At 41.0% G+C, this 22,647-nt stretch overlaps 2 protein-coding genes and 1 pseudogene across 2 annotated transcripts; 1 reads left to right on the top strand and 2 right to left on the bottom strand.

Annotated features, from left to right (window-relative positions):
- The first annotated feature begins 1,397 nt into the window (after window positions 1-1,397).
- On the top strand, window positions 1,398-2,339 carry LOC118920833 (olfactory receptor 7G2-like). Its single transcript, XM_036902275.2, has one exon. It carries the CDS (start codon window positions 1,401-1,403, stop codon window positions 2,337-2,339), a length of 939 nt encoding a protein of 312 aa, XP_036758170.2. The 5' UTR covers window positions 1,398-1,400.
- A 7,729-nt stretch (window positions 2,340-10,068) lies between these two features.
- Window positions 10,069-11,004, bottom strand: LOC118920838 (olfactory receptor 7G1-like). Its single transcript, XM_057489513.1, has one exon. It carries the CDS (start codon window positions 11,002-11,004, stop codon window positions 10,069-10,071), a length of 936 nt encoding a protein of 311 aa, XP_057345496.1.
- Window positions 11,005-17,103: 6,099 nt separating this feature from the next.
- On the bottom strand, window positions 17,104-18,073 carry LOC118921145 (olfactory receptor 7G1-like; annotated as a pseudogene).
- Window positions 18,074-22,647: the final 4,574 nt, after the last annotated feature.

Raw genomic sequence — 22,647 nt, forward strand, 5'->3', positions numbered from 1 at the left:
ATATTATTTAAATATAAACAGAGAAGATTTTCAGGAAACTATAATGACTCCTAGGATGAAAAACTCCTGATTGCTTCTAATTTTGCAATTATCCAACTACATTTTCAAATCTATGACTTACGTCTGCATATATAAACTCTATTTTCACACCTAAAACTAGCATCAGACTTCCTGATGCCATTGATTACTAAAAGATCCCTTCTTTTGTACCTAAAAGAATAATTCTGGAATCCAACCAGACAAGGATGGTGTGCCCACATTTGCCAAGAATTTGAAATGGAGATGAGCCATCCCAGGTGGAGAAAAGTACAACTTCGACACCTGGTCCCAAGGGTCAGGGAGCAGCCATCCTGAATTCCTCCCTTGTAGAACCTTGGTCTTTAAGGATTTGCTCTATCCTGGGATCTCAGTGACAATAAAATTGCTTGGCTAATGAGGAGCTTTGGACATTGCCCCTCTAAGGATGCAGAGACAGCAGCGTGCGTGTGACTCCCTCATTCAACCATCCTTCCTTAGAAGACAGTAGCACATCCGAGCCTCCTGCCATAGAGGCAGCCTCTTGCCCAGGAGCCCAGGTCTCACTCAGTCCCTCTGCCCTTCCTGAGAACAGATCTTCCCTTTGGACCATCAGAAATGCAAAGCTTCATACCACTGATGTCATCCAGGTAACCTACCCTCCCTTAGTTGATGTTTGGAAATAAGGGCAGGTGATTTACCACAGGCTCCTTCAGGGAAGCTGTGAAGATCAGATGATTAGAACTAGTCAGCTATGTCCTCCTGCCTGACTGTCATCTTTTTCATGTTTCCCTGTGCTTTGCACCCATAATCAAGCTCCTCTCATCCACTAATCTTGTACTAATTCTCTACTATAATCAGGGACATTTGCTCTGGAGAGAAACCTGCCTCTTTGAAAATAGTTTGTTACAGAAGTCACTGATATTTACCATAATCTTTTGGTGGTAGGAGGCCGGAAGATGGCAAAGTCCCCCTTATCTTCCCATTCTGGCTCTGGACTTACCTATGTCTTACCTCCAGCTCCTATCCCTGAGGTCTCAGGGGATCAAGAGAGCATCTTCAAGCTGCCTACTTAGTCTGTGTGTCTATAAAATTACCAAAGGTTTTAAATAATCAGAACATGGTAGGCAATGTAATTTCTTAAAAAATGACTGTTAGCCCTTTCTATATTTAACAGTTGTTGACACTCTGCCATTTCAGCTTCAGGTTTTTTTTTTAAGGAAACGATACACATACAGAAGGTATACCATTTTATTCTCCTTATTTACTCTCCATCCTTTCCCAAGCTAGTGTTTGCCCCAGGTCTTGCTTCTCCTGCTGAATCTAAAGACCAAACACTGGATTATCTGCTCACTGCATCCTTTCCTGTCTGATTCATCAACAGTATGGAGCCCAGAAATGAAACACGTGTTTCAGATTTCCTTCTCATGGAAGTGACAAAGGATCCAGAACTGAAACCCCTCCTTTTCAGCCTGTTCTTGTCCATGTACCTGGTCACCATCCTGGGGAACCTGCTCATCATCCTGGCCGTCAGCTCCAACCCCTACCTCCATTCCCCCATGTACTTCTTTATCTCCAATCTGTCTATTAATGACATCTGTTTAAGCACAACCACAGTTCCAAAGATGCTGGTGTACATGCAAACACAGAATCAGCACATCAGTTACTCAGGCTGCCTCACTCAGATCTACTTTGTTCTGGTGTTTGCTAGTTTGGAAAGTAGTCTCCTTGCAGTGATGGCCTATGATCGCTATGTGGCCATTTGTCACCCACTGAGGTACACGGTCATCATGACCCCCCACCTCTGTGGCCTGCTGCTTCTCCTCCCCATGCTCATTATCACTGTGGATGCTCTGCTCCACAGTCTGATGGTGCTGAAGCTGTCCTTCTGCACAAACCTGGAAATTCCCCTTTTCTTCTGTGAAGTTGTTCAAATCATCCAGCTGGCCTGTTCTGATACCCTCATCAATAACATCCTGATCTATTTAGCTACTGTTGTATTTGGTGGTGTTCCTCTGTGTGGAATCATTTTCTCTTATACTCAGATTGTCTCCTCTGTTTTGAGAATGCCTTCAGCAGAGGGAAAATATAAAGCCTTTTCCACCTGTGGGTCTCATCTCTCTGTTGTTTCCTTGTTCTATGGGACAGGTTTCGGGGTGTACATTAGCTCTGCCCTAACTGACTCTTCTAGAAACACTGCTGTGGTTTCAATGATGTACACTGTGATCCCTCAAATGATGAACCCCTTCATCTACAGCCTGAGGAACAGGGACATGAAGGGCGCCTTGAGGAAATTCATCAGTAGGACACTATCTCTTCTGTGACTGTGTCATATACTTCTCACTACAGTTTCTAGAATGAGGAAAACTGATGGAAATTCTGGGTGATTCAGAATGCCTAATTCTTCCATCATCAGCTTCTCCACAAATAACTAGATAACATAATGGGTAAGCAAGTTTTAACTTGGTGCAGTATCTTAACTTTGTATTTTTATACCTCCTTGATGTTTCAAGAACGATGTTTCTGTTCCCAAAACTTAGTGTCTTTGGTGGGATCATTCGAAGCTTGCCCGAGGTGGAGTATTACTGATAGTGTTGGAACCTGAGAATAAAGGTGCCGGAATTCAGATAGGTCAGGGAGAGGAAGGAATAAGTACATGGTCATAGCAGACTCGGTTCAACCTGATCTCATGATCAGGGCCATGTGAATTGCACCTCAGAGCCAAGCCCATTGAGAGACAGGGGAGGAACTATTATTTCATCATTTCATTGAATAATTGCTGAGACCTGTCACTGGTAAACTGTATCTATGTTGTCAGCATCCATGACACTCTCTTTCAGCCTTTAGAACACTGCTGTCATGTGGTCATCCCCGTGGTCTGAGATGTTAGTGACATCTGATTTTGATCAGCAAGGAAGCCACTGTTTCTACTAAGAGAAAGTAACTCTAGTTCTAATATGCCAAAACAATAAATCTAGTCATCTTTCATGACAAAGCCTTCAGAGGTAGGGGATGCAGAGAGCAATTCATTAGCTCCTCTGTGTGGCATCATTTTCCTGGGGTCAGTTCTCCTTATGGACCCATGTGGCTGCAACAGATGCTGGTATTGCAACTAGATATGATGAGCAGAGAAACAAGTCCCTCCCTCCCTGGATGTATTGATACTTAACATTGCATGGAATCACCCAGCATATCTACCCTTCAGTTCTTTCTGGTTTGAGTAATACATATTTTTCTGATTTGAGTAATATAATAAAGCAAACTATGTTTACATAGACAGAACAAAGACTGTCAATCTTCCAGCATCTTCTTTGCTAGGAAATCTTATTGGTTTACACGTAAGAACATATCTGAGGTTTCACTTTTCTCATTAGTCATCTTAATCGTTTCTTTCTCATCTGTGGTGGAGTCCACACAGAGCTTATAATTTAATAGAATTATTTTATCACTGATGTCTTAGAGGATGGGCTGCATCCCTAGGGCTGTCAAGGAAAACTTTTTAATGTATCTTTATGAGGAAGTTATTCTATACAGTACTCACTGATTTATTAACCAGAAGAGTGCAAAGTCATCTGTCAGAATAATTTCAGTGGGTGTGGGGATGAAAACAGTGGCCGTCTCAAGAAGTGAGTGCTGGTTACCAAGGGTTTGGGGCTGTGGTTGGGGGTGGGGGAGGTGAGGGGTGCACAGTGGCACAAAATCTCAATCATAATTTGGTCGGGGGGATGGAAGTGCAGCATGGAGAACATAGCCAGTGGTTCTATAATATCTTCCTTTGCTAACAGAGAGTAATTGCACTAGTTGGGGTGAAGATTTAACGCTGTGTGGAACTTTTTAGCCACTGTGTTGTATACTTGAAACCAATATACTACTGTGTGTCCACCACACTTCAATAAAAAAGAAATAATATGAGAAAAACAGTGGCAGTTTCAAAGAAGAATCAAAGTTGTGGCTGGAAAGTGTCTTCTGATCATTGTTGGAGTTTAGGGGGCTTGTCTTATTTTTAACAACACATATGGGAAGTAGCTGCTGCCTGGCAATCATGGCACCTTCCAGAGCAGAGCTTCCTGCATTATGCTCACAGGAAACCTCTAAAATGGAATCTTCTGGGGCCTTTGCACATAGGGTGGGTTTCTGAACTTCACCCAAGATCTACAGAGATGTGAGAAGTGAGGCTTTTTCAGTAACCCTTCTGTGAGATAATGGTGATCTTTCAAGTCTGAGATGCATAGCTTCAATACTGTAAGAACATGGGAGTATGTATTTTGATCTAGAAGTGTTGAAGGCCTTTTCTCAAGTGTAATTTTAATGTAACATACACCATAGTGGTGCATAAAATCTATGCATAGTTCTGAAGAAACAGTAACATAGTAAGAACTCATGTATCTACCCAGGGGTTAAAAATAGAGCAATGCCATCAACATAGTATTCACCTGAAGGGTCCCATTCACAACCCTCTGCCCTACAAGTGGCAAATGCTCCCTTATATTCTATACTTACGTCATTGACTTCATCTCTGTATGAATTCCTGTCCAATTTATTAATTTGCTCATTTTATAACCTGTTAGGAGTTTAATCTTTTCTAAAAAATTAAGGTATCATTGATATACAATCTTAGGAAGTTTCACATGAACAACATTGTGGTTTCAACATTCACCCATATTATCAAGTTCTCACACACACCCCCATTGCAGTCACTGCCTATCAGGGTAGTAAGATGTTCTAGAGTCATTACTTGTTTTCTCCATGCTATGCTGCCTTCCCTTTGATCTACCTATATTGTGATCATGAATCATAGTGCTTCATAATCCCCTTCTCCCTCCCCTCCCCACCCGCCCTCCCCAACCCCTCCCCATTGGTAACTGCTACTCCCTTCTTGGAGTCTGTGAGTCTGCTGCTGTTTTGTTCCTTCAGTTTTGCTTTGTTTATTATTCTCCATATGAGTAAAATCATTTAGTTCTTGTCATTCTGTGCCTGGCTTATTTCACTGAGCATAATACCCTCTAGCTCCATCCATGTTGTTGTAAATGGTAGTATTTTGTTTTCTTCAATGGCTAATATTCCATTGTGTATATGTATCACTGCTTCTTTATTCATTCATCTACTGATGGACACTTAGGTTGCTTCCATATCTTGACTACTGTAAATAGTGCTGCAATAAACATACAGGTGCATGTGTCTTTTTGAATTAGGGGTCTTGTTTTCTTAAGTAAATTCCTAGGAGTGGAATTACTGAGTCAAATGGTATTTCTATGTTTTAGTTTTTTGAGGAACCTCCATACTACTTTCCACAATGGTTGAACTAATTTGCATTCCCACCAAGTTTTAGGAGGGTTCCTCTTTCTTTGCATCCTCACCAGTATTTGTTGTTCCTTGTCTTTTGGATGTTGGGCATTCTAACCGGTGTGAGATGATACCTCATTGTGGTTCTAATTTGCATTTCCCTGATAATTAGCAATGTGGAGTATCTTTTCGTGTGCTGTTGGCTATTCAAATTTCTTCTTTGGTAAAGTGTCTGTTCAGATTCTCTGCCCATTTTTTAATCTAGTTGTTTGTTTCTTGAGTGTTGAGATGTGTGAGTTCTTTATATATTTTGGATGTTAACCCCTTATTGGATAAGCCATTTATAAATATATTCTCCCATACTACAGGATGCCATTTTGTTCTGTTGATGGTGTCCTCTGCTATACAGAAGCTTTTTAGTTTAATATAGTACCAGTTGTTCATTTTTTGTTTCCCTTGCCAGAGCAGATGTGCTCAGGAAAAGTTGCTCATGTTTATATTCAAGAGATTTTTTTGTCTATGTTTTCTTCTATGAGTTTGATGATTTCATGATTACATTCAGGTCTTCAATTCATTTTGAATTTACCTTTGTGTATGGAGTTAGACAATAACCCAGTTTCATTCTCTTACATGTAGCTGTCCAATTTTGCCAACACCAGTTGTTGAAGAGGCTGTCATTTCCCCATTGTGTATCCATGGCTCCTTTATCGTATATTAATTGACCATATATGGTTGGGTTTATATGTGGGATCTCTATTCTGTTCCATTGATCTATGGGTCTGTTTTTGTGCCAATACCAAATTGTTTTGATTATGGTGCCTTTGTAGCGGAGCTTGACTTTGGGGAGCATAATCCTCCCAGCTTTGCTTTTCCTTCTCAGGATTGTTTTGGCTATTTGAGGTCTTTTGTGGTTCCATATGAATTTTAGAACTATTTCTTCTAGTTCTTAAAGAATGCGGTTGGTATTTTTATAGGGATTGCATTGACTTGGTAGACTGCTTTAAGCAGGATGGCCATTTTAATAATATTAATGGAGAGGCATGAAAGTCTGTTATGCTAGACCAGGATGAGACCACTTTTCTGCCACTATCCTATCGCAAGACCACTCTATTGCATGTTCCTGATGGACAGGATTTGCCTGTGTTGGTGTCATTAAAACATGTATCTTATCACCCCTAAAGTTATTTTCTCCCACAGTCCTTGTGGGTTGGGCCCACCTTCTAGCCACAGTTGATGCTTGCTGAGTGTGCACAGAGCTCTCTCCTAGTTCATCTGCTGGCCTCCTGTGCACTAAGTGAGCTAGGTACTCAATTTGTGTCAGACTTTGAACCCAGCTGGACACTCAAGCTTGTATTGCTACCCGTATGTCTGTTGTTATTGTATGTTATTAGCCTGGTTACAGTGCCCTAGCTTTCTTGCAAAGAGGCCATTGCCAAAGTTGGGGGACACATAGATTGTGAGGAAAGAACTCTGGAACAGAGGATTATGGGGTAAATGATAGAAGTTTCAAAATCTCCCACCTAGCCTTAGTTCATTTACATGTAAGTAGGTATTTAGCACTGCAGAGTCTCCCATACTTATGGGGAAAGGGGTGGAGAGAAAATGTCCATCCTCTCCTCCCCTCCATTACTGGAATATAACTGGTCTGGCACCTGCCAGTCACCAGGGACCCACCAACGGACTTCCTCCTGGAAGGGGCAGATGGGAGGTAGAGCACAAGGCAGCAGAGCACATCCTGCAGCCAGAGGAGACCGACGGTGCCAAGCCTAGCTAGTGAATTCAAGCAGCTGTGAGCAATAAAAGTGGTTTCTCCCAAACCACCCTTTCCGTTGACTTATTTCAGTTTCACAGATTTTATAGGAGATTCACTTTGGGACAGAAACATACTTTCCTCTGGAACTACAAAACCTTAAATTAAGCTTAGACTTTTAATAAGATCAGCAAGATGGAAATTAATTTTTAAAATATAGTTATTTACTGGCATATGGATATATACAGGGATATACAGAAGTGTATATGACATGTGGTTGATCCCATGAATGTGCCAGTGTTTAAAGAAAATATGATCAAATAGTGCTAATTTCATAGAATTCAATCTTGTAGAATATTAAAAAAATGATAAATATAGAGTTAAGGAGAGTGGTTACCAACAGACTGGGAAAGGTGATTTGATGTGGAAGCTCTTCAGGCACGGGCCATGCTTTAATTATTAACCTGGTAATGGGTATATTTGTTTTCATCATATTGTTACTCTTTAAGAACTGGAGATCCAATTTAAAAATCCCCTCATATATGATATTTTAACAGGTAGAGAGGCAGGCCTTTCATCTTCCAAAATACAAACACATCCTCCCATATTCTTTTAATATTTAAGTCATTTTTCTCAGACTTCAGAGTGCATCAGAAACTCACAAGCTGCTTTTAGAAACTCATGCTTTGGATGTCTCCCCAGCAGTCAGTTGTTCTCGGATGAGATATGGAAATCTGTGGTATGAACAAGGGCCCCAGGTGATCCATCCCTGCAGGTGTTCCGTGAGTGTCAGTGGAGGAAAAACTACAGAAATCACCAAGGGCATCAGGGAGGGAGCTGTCCACCGACTGTGGTGCTGAAACAATACTCCCCTCCACACCCATGACTGGCTCTTCCTTGATTCTTCCAGGGAGATGGCCATTGTTCTCTCCTTAACACATATCCAGAAAGACGCTTCTCTCTGATGGTCCAGCTTTTGTACGTGTGGAAAAATGATGGCCTCTAACTCTACCAGCCTCTTTTCTCCTGTTGTAATTTACATTCCACACCTCCTCCACACACACACACACACAAAAAAAAAAACAATGGGTTCTTCTTTAAAAGCACCTCATAAAGTTTTGCCTCAGAGCCTTAATTATGCAGCGAACACTGTAAAACTTCAGTCATTTCATTAATTTCATTCATGTTTCTTTCTGTGCACTCCACAAGGATGACTAAGAAATACAGCGAGAAGAGTTAACTAAAGGGATAAGTAAAAAGTCAGGTACATCCTTCTCAATAAGTCAATATGGGAGGGTACCAAAGCAAATAAGATATCAGTAAAAAAGATTAACAGCACACCTGATCATCTACATTTGCCCTCTTACAGCACTAAATTATGTTTTCTACCTTTATCTTGCATCTACATACCACTTCAGCATTTTATTAATAATAATAATAATAATAATAAGGGAGAAATGTGGGATTCACATTTAAATCAAGTATAAAAATCAAACGAATAATCATAGTTGACCTGATTGTTTATAGTTCATGATGCGTGATCAAAACCGAAAGTTCCTGTGATATGACTGCCCTTGCACTGTTCACCATGTAAGAACTTATTCACTATGTAAGAACTTGTTCACCATGTAAGAACTTGTTTGTTATGCTTCAGAAGATTGGAGACTGTTGAGAATTAGGCTTGGGGTTCATTAATGATTGTGCATTGAGTCCCCTATACTGAATTTTATTGTTGTCAACAACCATTTGATCAATAAATATGAGAGAGGCCCTCTAAAAAAAAAAAAAGATTAACAGCCATTACCCTCCCTACTGAATAATTAGAGATTTGGTTATATTAATCAGATGAGAAAAAATCACAATAAAAGTAAACAAATATAAATGCTGAAGCAGGTGGTAAAAATATGTGTGTGCAAAAGAATTATAAAACTTATGCTTATAGACAAGATATGAAAAACTGTGGTACCGTCTAAAAGTTATTGAGTACCATTTAGTCAGGTATTGTGTTAAGTGCTTGAAATAGGTATGACAGTTCCCCACAGGAATTAACCCTATTAACCAGTATAAGGATTTCACATTGCTTTCCCCACACCATAATTAGATTAAGAAGGTGTGTATGATCCTATTCTCAGTGTCAGATTAAAGGGTAACTTCTTGTGACACTATGGAAAAGTCAGTTATTAAATGACCCAGGGGAAGACAGTCAGTTTTCTGTTCTCTGCGCATCTTGCCCAAATATGACACTTGCACCTGCAGCCAATATGTAGTTCCAGACTGAAGCCACCTCATGGAGAAATGAATGAATCTGTATTCTCTCATATCCATATATTCCACAGTTCTGAAGTCCATAAAATGATAATGATCTTTCTTGTATGAGAATATTAGAGACAGATTCTCTTTTGCTTACTAGAACCAAAGACATCTTCAACTTGAAGTTCACAAACCTCATATTTGTCTCAAAACACGGAGATAATCTAACTATATCAATGTTATAATGATGAATCTGCATATGCTGGGATCTGATATTGCATCAAGAGGTGGAGTTTACTAGAGATAACTCTAAGTAATTATCAAGTGGGGGTAAGAAATAAGTGCCCTTGCTTCTCAGGCCTACCTCTGGAGAGAACTTCACATGGCCCTACTGTTGGAATAAGGTGGAAGTAAGTATTTACTTCTGACTACAGTCTTCCTTATAGCCTCTCCCTTCCCTTTCCACCTTCTCCAATTATTCTAAGAATCTTGTCCTCCAAAATGACTATAACAGTATCCCAGCAATCAAGTTTACTTCTCTGGATGAGACCCAAAAATGTAAGCATAAACAGTTGAAGTCATTTGTCAAACATTAAAGAGCTAAACAAAGTGCAAAATCAGATTTCAAGCTCAAGTTCAAATGCACTTACCTGTTATGCTGTCTCCTCATTTTAGAAGACCTTGATAATGGAAGAATTAGGAATTCCAGAACAACAGAACACCTCTGCCTGTCCCTCATTCTAGATACCTGATCCAAACATAACGCATCCCTAAAGTGAGGTTATCCTACTGATGAGTTTCCTAAAGGCCCCCTTCATGTCCCTGTTCCTCAGGCTGTAGATGAAGGGGTTCATCATTTGAGGAACCACAATGTACATCATTGAAGCCACAGCAGTCTTCCTGGAAGAGTCAGTAACTGCAGAACTAATGTACACCCCGAAACCTGTCCCATAGAACAAGGAAACAACTGAGAGGTGAGACCCACAGGTGGAAAAGGCTTTATACCTTCCCCCCACTGTTGGTATTCTCAAAACAGAGGAGACAATTTGAGTATAAGAAAAAATCACCCCACAAAGAGGAACAACCCCATATAGACCAACCACAAAAAATATCAGGATGGTATAGATGAAGGTATCAGAACAGGCCAGCTTGATGACCTGATCAAGTTCACAGAAGAAGTGGGGGATTTCCCGGTCCCTGCAGAAAGACAACTGCGACAACACCAGACCGTGGAGCAGGGCATCCCCAGTGCTAAGGAGCAGAAGGACCAAGATTAGCAGAACACAGAGCCAGGGGGTCATGATGACTGTGTACCGCAGGGGATGGCAGATGGCCACATAGCGGTCATAGGCCATTACTGCAAGGAGACAGCTTTCAAAACCAATAAAAACTAGGACAAAGCAGACCTGGGCGATGCAGCCTGTGTAACTGATGTGCTGATTCTGTGCTTGGATGTTCACCAGCATCTTTGGAACTGTGGTTGTGCTTAAACAGATGTCAGCCAGGGACAGGTTGCAGAGGAAGAAGTACATGGGGGTGTGGAGGTGGGGGTCAGAGCTGACAGCCAGGATGATGAGCAGGTTCCCCAGGATGGTGACCATGTACATGGACAGAAACAGGCTGAAAAGAAGGGGTTTCAGTTCTGGGTCGTCTGTCACTTCCATGAGAAGGAAATCTGAAACATGCGTCTGGTTTCCAGGTTCCATGTAGTTAATGAATCTATAGAAAATATTGGGTAACAAAAAAAATAATCATATAGTTGTGGACCTGCAGCAGCATCTGGGACTTGTTAGAAATGCTAAATCTCTGGTCCCACTTCATCTTACTGATGATAAACTCTGGGGCTGACGCCCAGCAACTTGTTTTAATAAGCCCTCCAGATGATGCTGACATATGCTAACATTTGAGATCTATTGTCCTAGAAAACCGCTCATCCATACTGTGAACCCCAGGTGAAACAAAAATCTTTTCCTCTTTTTTTTTTTTATCTCCCTCCATCCTTATTCTCTCCCCCCTCCTCTACCCTCTTCTCACTTAACCAGTCCAATTTTATTGAGAATGACTGTCTGGCACTCTCAAGTCCTGGCAGTGGAATAAAAACCACATGACATGATTCCCTAAGGATATTCCACACTTTCAAATAATCATAAATATAAGAATGAAGTTGCAAAATCTCATCTTCAGGATTTTCTTCCCTTAATGGAAGGGAAGGGCTGACATATGACAAAAACAAAACAGCTTCATGGGGAAGGTGAAATGCATAGTATTCTGCAATGACAGAATCAAAAAAATGACAATTTGACCTACGAAGTCACAGCCTTGTAAGGGAACACAAGTGCCAGGCATCCTAACAGGCATGTCCCGTGCACTGAAGATTTTCCAAAGCCTGAGGACACAAGTGCCCATCTTAGGACTGGTCGTTCGGTATATTATATAGACTCAGACACTGTGAATTTAATCGAGGCCCCTACACTTGCTGTGTGAATGGTGAAAAGCAAGAACATTGAGAAAGAAGCCTAGCATGTGCTTGTGTATTGGGAGCACTCACAATGATAAGGAATGAGGAGGTTACAGCAGCCAGCACATTTAGGCAATCAGGTGTGACCCACATAGTGGCATTTCCTGTTGTGATTTTTTTTTGTCTGCCATGAACCACAGTATGTGGGCTGTTCCACACCTAGAATGGACCTGGTAGGTGGGTCCAGTTAAGGACAGAGGCCTAGGGTGATAACTGCACATCAGAGATGGGCTGATGTGCTGAAAGACTTTCCAGGAATCTTAGTCACATGCAGGGAAAGGAAGGCCCTACCAAACATTACTTTGGCATGGACATAAATCAATGAAAATGAATTAAATAAAAAAATTAACTTGGTACATGAGTCAATACAAGCAATAAAACCCTACAGTAAATAAAATTTTTCAATAGGAAGTGTATGGCATTCAAATATTTTGAATATTTTCAAATGACTTTGCTATGTTTCTATCTGTGAGAGTTTATTCAAGCATTACAAACTATAGAGAATCATCTTGAAGAACCGAATACCCTCCAGCCAACATTTGCCAATTCACACTCTTCCCCATCCTTCCTAGAAGTATTTTCATCACAAGAGGCACATTTGAGGCCCTGGCCTCAGGTATGTACAATTTGAGCTCCTTTCCTTCCCAGCAGGAAACACTGTGCTAGCTTGATATCCATCATCCCCCAGCACTTTCTCTTATATTAGGTACTGTTCTTGTAAAACCAACTGCATTATTCTTGCTTGTTAAAGAGGCGCACACACAGACTCATGCTCTGCATGCATTTACAACTGGTTTTCCTCCTAAAGTTATGTTTACTGATGCTCTGTTTTCCTCATTCATTTTAAATACCGTGCAGTGTTCTATATTGAACACCGCAACTAAAGCCTGCATTTCCCAGCTGATGGATATCATGATTCTTAACTTTTATTATATACTTAAACGTGTACCCACCAGTAAACATAAAATTCACAAACATTATCTGCTTCAGGTGATGTCATTAGAATAAATAAGAGGTATGTTTCAAATATATATATATATATATATATATATATATAGATATATATATATATTACTTTGGTGAGCATTTAGTAATGTATATAATTATTGAATCACTATTTTGTATATCTGAAACCAATATAATATTGTAGATCAACTATATTCAAGTATAAACTATACATATAAACGCACAATGTGAAACCTTGCCTGGGGATCACCATCATATGGCGCTGCCTGTGTGGAGGGAGTCAGAGGCCGAAAGGGAAGTTGAAAGAGGTGATTTTTGTATGTCTACTATATTGTTGATTAAAAATCATACACATGAAGCTGATATAGCAGAATGCCAATGTTTGTTAGCTCTGGAAAGGGGTTAATGGTGGACTTTCTAATTGATCAGGCTCTGGATATAATTCAAAATATTTGCTCCTTTTAAGAGGAGGGTCAAGGACACCAGGGCCGCAGCGTGCTCTGTGGTTCTGGGTCTGTGCTTCCTCCTCCTCATTCCTACTGCTAGGCCGCCAACATGACACCAAAGCTCTTCTGTAGGTGGATGTGTGTGGCGTGAGGTGAAGCTGATCCCCTTAGGCAGGGGCACTCCTAGCAGCTGGTAGAGGTGCGTGTCTCCTAAACGCTGACCTCACGACAGAGCATTGTCTAAGGGACACTGGGTTACCTGACTGGCATCACTGTGGGGTGATGCTTGATATGTTGCCTGGAAGCTGAAGATGGAGACAGAAGGTCTGCATCTGTGAATGGCAGAGAAATGCAGTGAAGTTCCGGTTTTCTGGGCAAGAGGCACTGTGGCAGGGAGGTGGCTCAGCTGTTGTCTCCTGACTGGGCGGGCCTGTTAAGTGAGGTGGTCACAGACACACTACTTGCAGTCTCTACATCCCTGGGGGGCTCAATATCCAAAGCTCCTCATTAGATAAAGTTTTATTATGATTCAGGTCCCAGGACAGTGCAAACCCGTAAAGACCAGGACTCTAGAAGGGAGGTATTCAGGATGGCTGCTTCCCTAGGCTGCGAGGCCAGGTGTTTACCAACCATTTCTGTCTCCCCACTGCACACACCTTGCATGTGTGGACACACCTGCTTTCTCTAATTGGACTCAGTCAGCTAGTTCTCAGTAAAAGGTATGGCATCTAGTCCAATTAGCAGTGTCAGGACAACAATTCTAACTTTAAGTATAAAATCATTGATTATGGTTCATGTAAAAAAACATTTTTAATTACAGCTAAGTAATGGTAAAGTGAAAACACTCAGATGATTCTTTCAAGGTCCCCTGAATGTTTCTGGATTCCTAATCTTCCCTCTATTTCATAGTGCTGATTATGATCTAAAATTTCTAAACATTTTTGACTGTCATCAATGCAGACATATTTAAGATTTTTAAACACCTTTCCTATTTAATCTCAATAGGTTACTTTTTGCATTTTATGGGATCATTTGTTGATTTTATTACACTTTGTCTTTATAGTTATGTTATGAGAAATTACAATATAATGGGCAAAGCCCTTGTATGCGGGTTGATCCATACTGTCAGTGCAATGAATGACATTTCGCTGTAATTTCTAGGTGAACATGTTACTCTATTTTATTCTTCATTACCAACTTTTCATCATTAATTAACTTTATGTATTCATGCACTGATCGATAAATGTTTCCATGTTTTCTTTTTATATGACTTTGTATTGAAAACAATGTGGCATTTCTTAACAAGTTAAATGTAGAATTCTCATATGATTTAGTAATTCTGCTTCTAGATGCATTCTCCCATAAAATGAAAGCATTGGTTTGAACGTGTTTTTGTACATCCCTGTTCATGGCAGCATTGTCCAAAATGGCAATAAGGTAGAGGTAACCCAAGTGCCCATCAACTGATGAGTGGTGAATAAAATATGGTACACACACAAAGGCACTTTTTTTCAACCAAAAGAGGAATGGAATTCTGACAGACGCTACACCATGGATGAATCTTGAAGATATTATGCTCCATAAAACAAGTCCCAAGGGGATATATAATGTGTGATTCTACTTCTATGAGGTTCCAAGTGTAGTCAAATTCACAGTCAGAGAAATTAGAATGAGATTGCCAAGTTCTGGGGGCAAGAGGAAAAGGGTGGACTGTTAATAGGTATGGGTTTTAGTTTGGGTAGATGAAGAATTTTATGGACGGAAGGTGTTGAGGGTAACACAGCATTGTGAGTGTATTTAAAACCACTGAAATGGATATTTACAAATGATTAAGGCAGTAAAGGACTCTGAATAGCCAAAGAGAAAGAACAAAGCTGGAGACATCATGCTTTTCAACCTCCAATTATATTACAAAGCTAGAGAAAACAAAACCTAATGGTACTGGCATAAAAACAGACACACACACTGATGGAACAGAACCAAAAGCCAACAAATAAACCCACGTGTGCATGGTCAACCAGTATTTGACAAGTGCACCAACATTATTCAAAGGGGAAAGAACAGTCTCTTCAACAAATGGTTTACAGAGATCTGGGTCACCCCATGCAGTGAAATGAGACTGGATCACTATCTTGCAACCCTCACAAAAATTACATCATGATGAATTAAAAACAATGTAAAACTGAAACCACAAATTTCTAAGAAGAAAGTGCAGGGCAATTTCCTTGACATTATTGTGGGCAATGATTGGGTATGACACCAAAAGCAACATCAACACAGGGGTCAAGAAAGAGTCAACTGTGACTCACTGTGTTACACATGTGAAACTGGTATAATATTGCATATCAACTATATTTTAATAAATACTAAATAAACACCTAAATAGATAATCAAACTCATAGAAACAGAAGAAAGGTGATAATGAAGGAACTGGAGGAAATATGGAGATGCTATTCTGAGACAGGAAACTCCAGTTGTAGGACCAGCTTAGGAGGATCTCATCGTACAGCATGGTGGTTATAGCTAGTCATGTGGTGTTCTTAATATTTTGGGCTACCAAATATTGCTAAAGGTGTAGATCTGAAATACTCTCACCTTAAAAAGAAATGTCAATGATGTCACAGCTTAGAGGTTTTGGCTATTGCCAGGTGGTAATCATTTTGAAAGACATAAGTGTATCAAATCAACACATTGCACACCTTAATCTTACACAGTTGTAGTGTCAGTTCTATCACAATAAAGCAGGAAGGAAAAGATCAGCACTGTAAGTCTACTACAAGCTTCATGAATTCAGTTTCTGTCACCCTGATTTCATTACATCTTCCTTTACTCTGGGTCAGTTCCACTTCTGTCTGTCTTATAAGGATTCATGTGATTATATTAAACTCTACCCACATAATCTGGGAGAAGCTCATCCTCCACAAAGGCTTTAATTCTAAGTAAGTATGATTCACCATCATATCATAAACTATTAATAAGTTACTGGATATACAATGTGAACAAGTAGGATAGGAGGGACACGGTACAGTCCACTGCAGAGGTATCTTCTATGTGACTCCATGGAAAATTCCCTAGTCACCTGACTTCAAAAAGGACCATCAGTTTTCTGTCTCTGGGCCTCATGTCTGGGGATGACTTCACCTCATGCCACCACCTGGTGACCCTGAGCAGAACCAATCCTAGGACCACACAACACATGGAGGCTCGCTGGTTCCCTCCTCCCCTGTTCCTAGACATTCCCTCCTTCTAAAGCTCTTGTAAAGGGAGATAAGTCTATTGCTTGGTCATATTGGAGGTAGAGATCCTATTTTCTATTAGAACTGAAATCACTTTACTGATGAAGTTCAGATATCTCACAATCATCTCAAACCATTGAGATAATCCAATCGTGCTAATTTCATAGATAATGAAACTGAGTATGGTAGGTGCCAATGTTTCTCATAAAGAGGCAGTTTACCAGTGACCATCTAATTCATTCCTAAGTAGGTGTGTGAGAGGTCAGCTCCCTTACTCCACTCTAATCCTTTAGGTGTTATTGAAATTACATAGTTGAAGTGGATGCTAGTCTCTACCCATGACCACCTGTTTAAATACTTTCACTGTCATGCCTATTTTCTGCAATATTCCTTCTTCTGCAAGTGAGTAAAAAAAAAATGTACAACTTGAATGTTTTTCTCAGGTGTTCCTTCCTTAGAACCTGAAGAAAGAACTTGAATTTAGAGAATTGAAATCAACTGTTAAACATCACAGAGCTAGAGAAAAAGCAAAACCAGGTTTCAACCCCAACTAGAATATACTTGAGGATACTGATATGATACACGAACTGGTGATGGAGGAGTCAGGCATGCAGCTCACCCATGTTTGGGTGCCATATTCTAGACACCAAGCCCAGCATAGAAAGCACAATGACAGAAAAGTAGGTATCCGCTGATGAGTTTCCTCAAAGCCGCCTTCATGTCCCTGTTCCTCAAGCTGTAGATGAAGGGGTTCATCATCTGAGGGACCACAATGTACATCGTTGAAGCTACTGCAGTCTTCCTGGAAGAGTCAGTAACTAAAGAGCTAATATACACTCCAAACACTGTCCCATAGAACAAGGAAACAACAGAGAGGTGAGACCCACAGTTGGTAAAGGCTTTAACCTTTCCCTCTACTGATGGCATTTGCAAAACAGAGGAGACTATTTGCGTATAAGAGAAAATGATTCCACACAGAGGAACACCGGCAAATAGACCACAGAAAAAAATATATCAGGAAGTTGTTGATGAAGGTATCTGAACAGGCCAGCTTGAGGACGTGAGAAAGCTCACAGAAGAAGTGGGGGATTGCCAGGTCCTGGCAGAAGGACAGCCGCAGCACCATCAGACTGTGGAGCACACTAACCCCGCTGGTAATGAGCAGGGAGAGCAGAATCAGCAGGACACAGAGCTGGGGGTTCATGATGTCCGTGTACCTGAGCAGATGGCAGATGGCCACATAGCAGTCATAGGCCATTGTGGCAAGGATAAAATTTTCAAGTCCAGCAAAAATGAAGACAAAGTAGACCTGGGTGATGCAGCCTGTAAAGCTGATGTGCTGATTCTGTGCCTGGATGTTCACCAGCATCTTGGGGATGGTGGTTGTGCTTATACAGATGTCAGAGAAGGACAGGTTACAGAGGAAGAAGTACATGGGGGTGTGGAGGTGAGGGTCAGAGCTGACGGCCAGGATGATGAGCAGGTTCCCCAAGACAGTGACCAGGTACACGGACACGAACAGCCCAAAGAGGATGAGCTGTGCTTCTGGATCCTCTGTCAATCCCAGGAGGAGGAATTCTGAAACTTCTGTGTGATTCTGGGGTTCCATGTAGTCAATGATTCTGATGGAAAAATGAGATGAAAAGAACAGAAAATAAATAGTCCCCAGCTGAGCACCAGCAGCATTGTCAGGGAAGGTGTCTGAAATGCCAATTCTTGGTGTGACTGCAAACTTACTCATGAGAGACTCTGGGGTGACAACTGGGAACTTGGAGCTGAACAGAAGCTCCAGATGTTCTGTTGTATGCTTAAGTCCAATAAACCAAATAAATAAAAAGGAATAAAACTGTGTATATTGTGAAGCCAGGTGAATATTCACAACTGCCCTTCTGCTAATTTCTCCCCCATCCCCATCTCTCACACCCCTTTCCTCCCTCAGCTCCCCTTAGTGTGCCTTATTTTTATTATCACCAACTCTGTTCCATACCCTGTGCCAAGTGCTGAATCTAAAAAAAAATGGGTGAGACATGGTGTTTCCTTCAGAAATATTTCTTCCCTCAAGAAACACAAAGACAAGAAGGAAGTTCTCCGAGCTGTCTTGCAGAGTGTAGTGCCCAGACTTTGGCATGCATCCGAGTCCCGTGAGAGGACTGATGAATTCCAAACGTGTCAGACCACGCACACACTGCCACTCCATTCGTCCATGGGGAAACAGGGCGGTGTGGCTACAACAAGGACACAAAGTGCGCCCTGCACGTCAGAGACTCAGTCTGACCTTAGATCGTATGACTGCTGAGCTGACTCTGTTGACCCATCATTGTTAATGCTCGGCCTCATACAGAAGCGGCATGCCTAAACCAACACCCCAGATTTCAGACTTCCCCTTTAAAATGGTAATATGTTCATTCTGAACCATGTCCGAAATCCTCCCCCTTCTCTCTCAGGTACGTCCACATGTACCATGAAAGAGGGTGCAGCAGGTCATAGGATCAGTCCTAGTACACGCTCTGATCATGACAAAGATTAGTAAGTGGTGCCCATGACCCCAAAGCTCATAAGATCCCCTATGGAAACATTTCGTCTGCACTAGTTATTAATTCTAAGAGAAGCAGGACAATCGTGAATGAGAATCTCTGTGTCATCCCCAAAGGGACTTCCTCCCGAAGGTGACAGGTGGTATGTCATTAAAAAGAAACAACAGGTAAATGAGAGAAAGAAAAAAATGCATGATCTTTCCAAACACTGGATGAAAACAGCACCAATTTTAGATTTTGAAAGACAGAAAATGACCACATAAGAGACTTATGCGATACCTACAACATATTTAGGCATCTTATCAGCATATTTTCTGTAAGTCAGTGGTGCTTCTTTCCTGGAGGAGAAGGATGGTCACGATAGCCTTTGTTATTAGGTGGATGACTGAAACTCAAACACTGACTCCGATCCGGGCCAGCACTTGATTTGTGAGTGGGGAAAACTGCTTACTGGTATAAGATGCCTTGTGTCCCCATCTGTACAATGGGAATGCTCTTCACACCTCCGGAGGACGCTGCAGTGATGAGCCATGAATAGAAAACACACGTCCGGCACGGTGTTCAAGCACGTGGGGCCCACATTCTGACCTTTCTACTGAGGATTTTTCCTGTCATGAACATGAGCATTCTGCGTGTGTCACTCCTCACAAGGAAGCAGTGGGTGGAGCACGTCAGGGGATGAGGGTGGAAAGAGATAATATTTCCACTGTGCTAAATATAGATTTCAGGGAAGAGATGATGAGCTGAAATTCCACCTGGGAACCCTTATAATGTAGGAAGAGTCTAAAGGAGCATCAGTTATGTTATAATTTTTCAAAAGGAACATGTCATACCTGTGCAGGTCTATTTATGTTGGTTTATACAAACATTACAAAGTATAGAGAATCATCTTGAAGGACCGAATACCCTCCAGCCAACATTTGCCAATTCACACTCTTCCCCATCCTTCCTAGAAGTATTTTCATCACAAGAGGCACATTTGAGGCCCTCGCCTCAGGTATGTACAATTTGAGCTCCTTTCCTTCCCAGCAGGAAACACTGTGCTAGCTTGATATCCATCATCCCCCAGCACTTTCTCTTATATTAGGTACTGTTCTTGTAAAACCAACTGCATTATTCTTGCTTGTTAAAGAGGCGCACACACAGACTCATGCTCTGCATGCATTTACAACTGGTTTTCCTCCTAAAGTTATGTTTACTGATGCTCTGTTTTCCTCATTCATTTTAAATACTGTGCAGTGTTCTATATTGAACACCGCAACTAAAGTCTCCATTTCCCAGCTGATGGATATCATGATTCTTAACTTTTATTATATACTTAAACGTGTACCCACCAGTAAACATAAAATTCACAAACATTATCTGCTTCAGGTGATGTCATTAGAATAAATAAGAGGTATGTTTCAAATATATATATATTACTTTGGTGAGCATTTAGTAATGTATATAATTATTGAATCACTATTTTGTACATCTGAAACCAATATAATATTGTATATCAACTATACTCACGTAAAAACTATACATATAAATGCACAATGTGGGAGCCTGCCTGGGGATCACCATCATATGGTGCTGCCTGAGTGGAGGGAGTCAGAAGGAGAAAGGGAAGTCGAAAGGGGTGTTTTCTGTATGTCTACCATATTGTTGAATAAAAATCATACACATGAAGCTGGTATAGCAGAATGCCAATATTTGTTAGTTCTGGAAAGGGGTTAATGGTGGACTTTCTAATTGATCAGGCTCTGGATATAATTCAAAATATTTGCTCATTTTAAGAAGAGGGTCAAAGACACCAGGGATGCAGTATGGTCTGTGGGTCTGGGTCTGTGCTTCCTCCTCCTCATTCCTACTGCTAGGCCGCCAACATGACACCAAAGCTCTTCTGTAGGTGGATGTGTGTGGCATGAGGTGAAGCTGATCCCCTTAGGCAGGGGCACTCCTTGCAGCTGGTAGAGATGCGTGCTCCTAAATGCTGACCTCACGTCAGAGCATTGTCTAAGGGACACTGGGTTACCTGGCTGGCATCACTGCGGGGTGATGCTTGATACGTTGTCTGGAATCTGAAGATGGAGACAGAAGGTCTGCATCTGTGAATGGCAGAGAAATGCAGTGAAGCTCCGGGTTTCTGGGCAAGAGGCACTGTGGCAGGACGTGGGTCAGCTGTTGTCTCCTGACTGGGCGGGCCTGTTAAGTGAGGTGGTCACAGACACACTACTTGCAGTCTCTACATCCCTGGGGGGCTCAATATCCAAAGCTCCTCATTAGATAAAGTTTTATTATGATTCAGGTCCCAGGACAGTGCAAACCCGTAAAGACCAGGACTCTAGAAGGGAGGTATTCAGGATGGCTGCTTCCCTAGGCTGCGAGGCCAGGTGTTTACCAACCATTTCTGTCTCCCCACTGCACACACCTTGCATGTGTGGACACACCTGCTTTCTCTAATTGGACTCAGTCAGCTAGTTCTCAGTAAAAGGTATGGCATCTAGTCCAATTAGCAGTGTCAGGACAACAATTCTAACTTTAAGTATAAAATCATTGATTATGGTTCATGTAAAAAAACATTTTTAATTACAGCTAAGTAATGGTAAAGTGAAAACACTCAGATGATTCTTTCAAGGTCACCTGAAACTTTCTAGATTCCTTTTCTTTTTTTTTGTAGATAATTATTTTTTTATTGAAGGGTAGTTGACACACAGTATTACCTTACATTAGTTTCAGGTGTACAACATAGTGATTCAACATTTATATACACGACAATTCTAGGTACCAGCTATCACCATACCAAGCTGTTACAGTATCTTGACTACATTCATTACGTCCCAGTTACTTATTATTTTACCACTGGAAGTGTATACTTTTTTTGTGTGTGTGTGAGGGCATCTCTCATATTTATTGATCAAATGGTTGTTAACAACAATAAAATTCTGTATAGGGGACTCAATGCTCAATGCACAATCATTAATCCACCCCAAGCCTAATTTTTGTCAGTCTCCAATCTTTTGAGGCATAACAAACAAGTTCTTACATGGAAAATAAGTTCTTACATAGTGAATAAGTTCTTACATGGTGAAAAGTACAAGGGCAGCCATCACAGAAACCTTCGGTTTTGCTCATGTATTATGAACTATAAACAGTCAGTTCAAATATGAATACTCATTTGATTTTTATACTTGATTTATATGTGGATACCACATTTCTCTTTATTATTATTATTTTTAATAAAATGCTGAAGTGGTAGGTAGATACAAGATAAAGGTAGAAAACATAGTTTAGTGTTGTAAGAGAGCAAATGTAGATGATCAGGTGTGTGCCTGTAGACTATGTGTTAATCCAAGCTAGACAAGGGCAATAAAACATCCACGTATGCAGAAGATTTCTCTCAGAACGGGGTGGTGAGGTTCAAAGCCTCACCTCTGTTGATCCCCAATTTCTCAACTGATGACCCCCCTGCGACTGTGCCTGTCTTAGGTTGTTCCTCCCTTGAGGAATCTTACCCGTCTCTGGCTAACCAGTCATCTTCCGGGGCCATACAGGGAAATGTAAAGTTGGTAAGTGAGAGAGAAGCCTTATTGTTTGAAATGGTTAGCTTTTTACTACTTTGCATATTTATGCCCTGTGGCTTCTATGCCCAGCATTTGTCTTGAGG

The sequence above is a fragment of the Manis pentadactyla genome, chromosome 12 (genome assembly GCF_030020395.1).
Source record: "Manis pentadactyla isolate mManPen7 chromosome 12, mManPen7.hap1, whole genome shotgun sequence".
NCBI classification, from domain to species: domain Eukaryota; kingdom Metazoa; phylum Chordata; class Mammalia; order Pholidota; family Manidae; genus Manis; species Manis pentadactyla.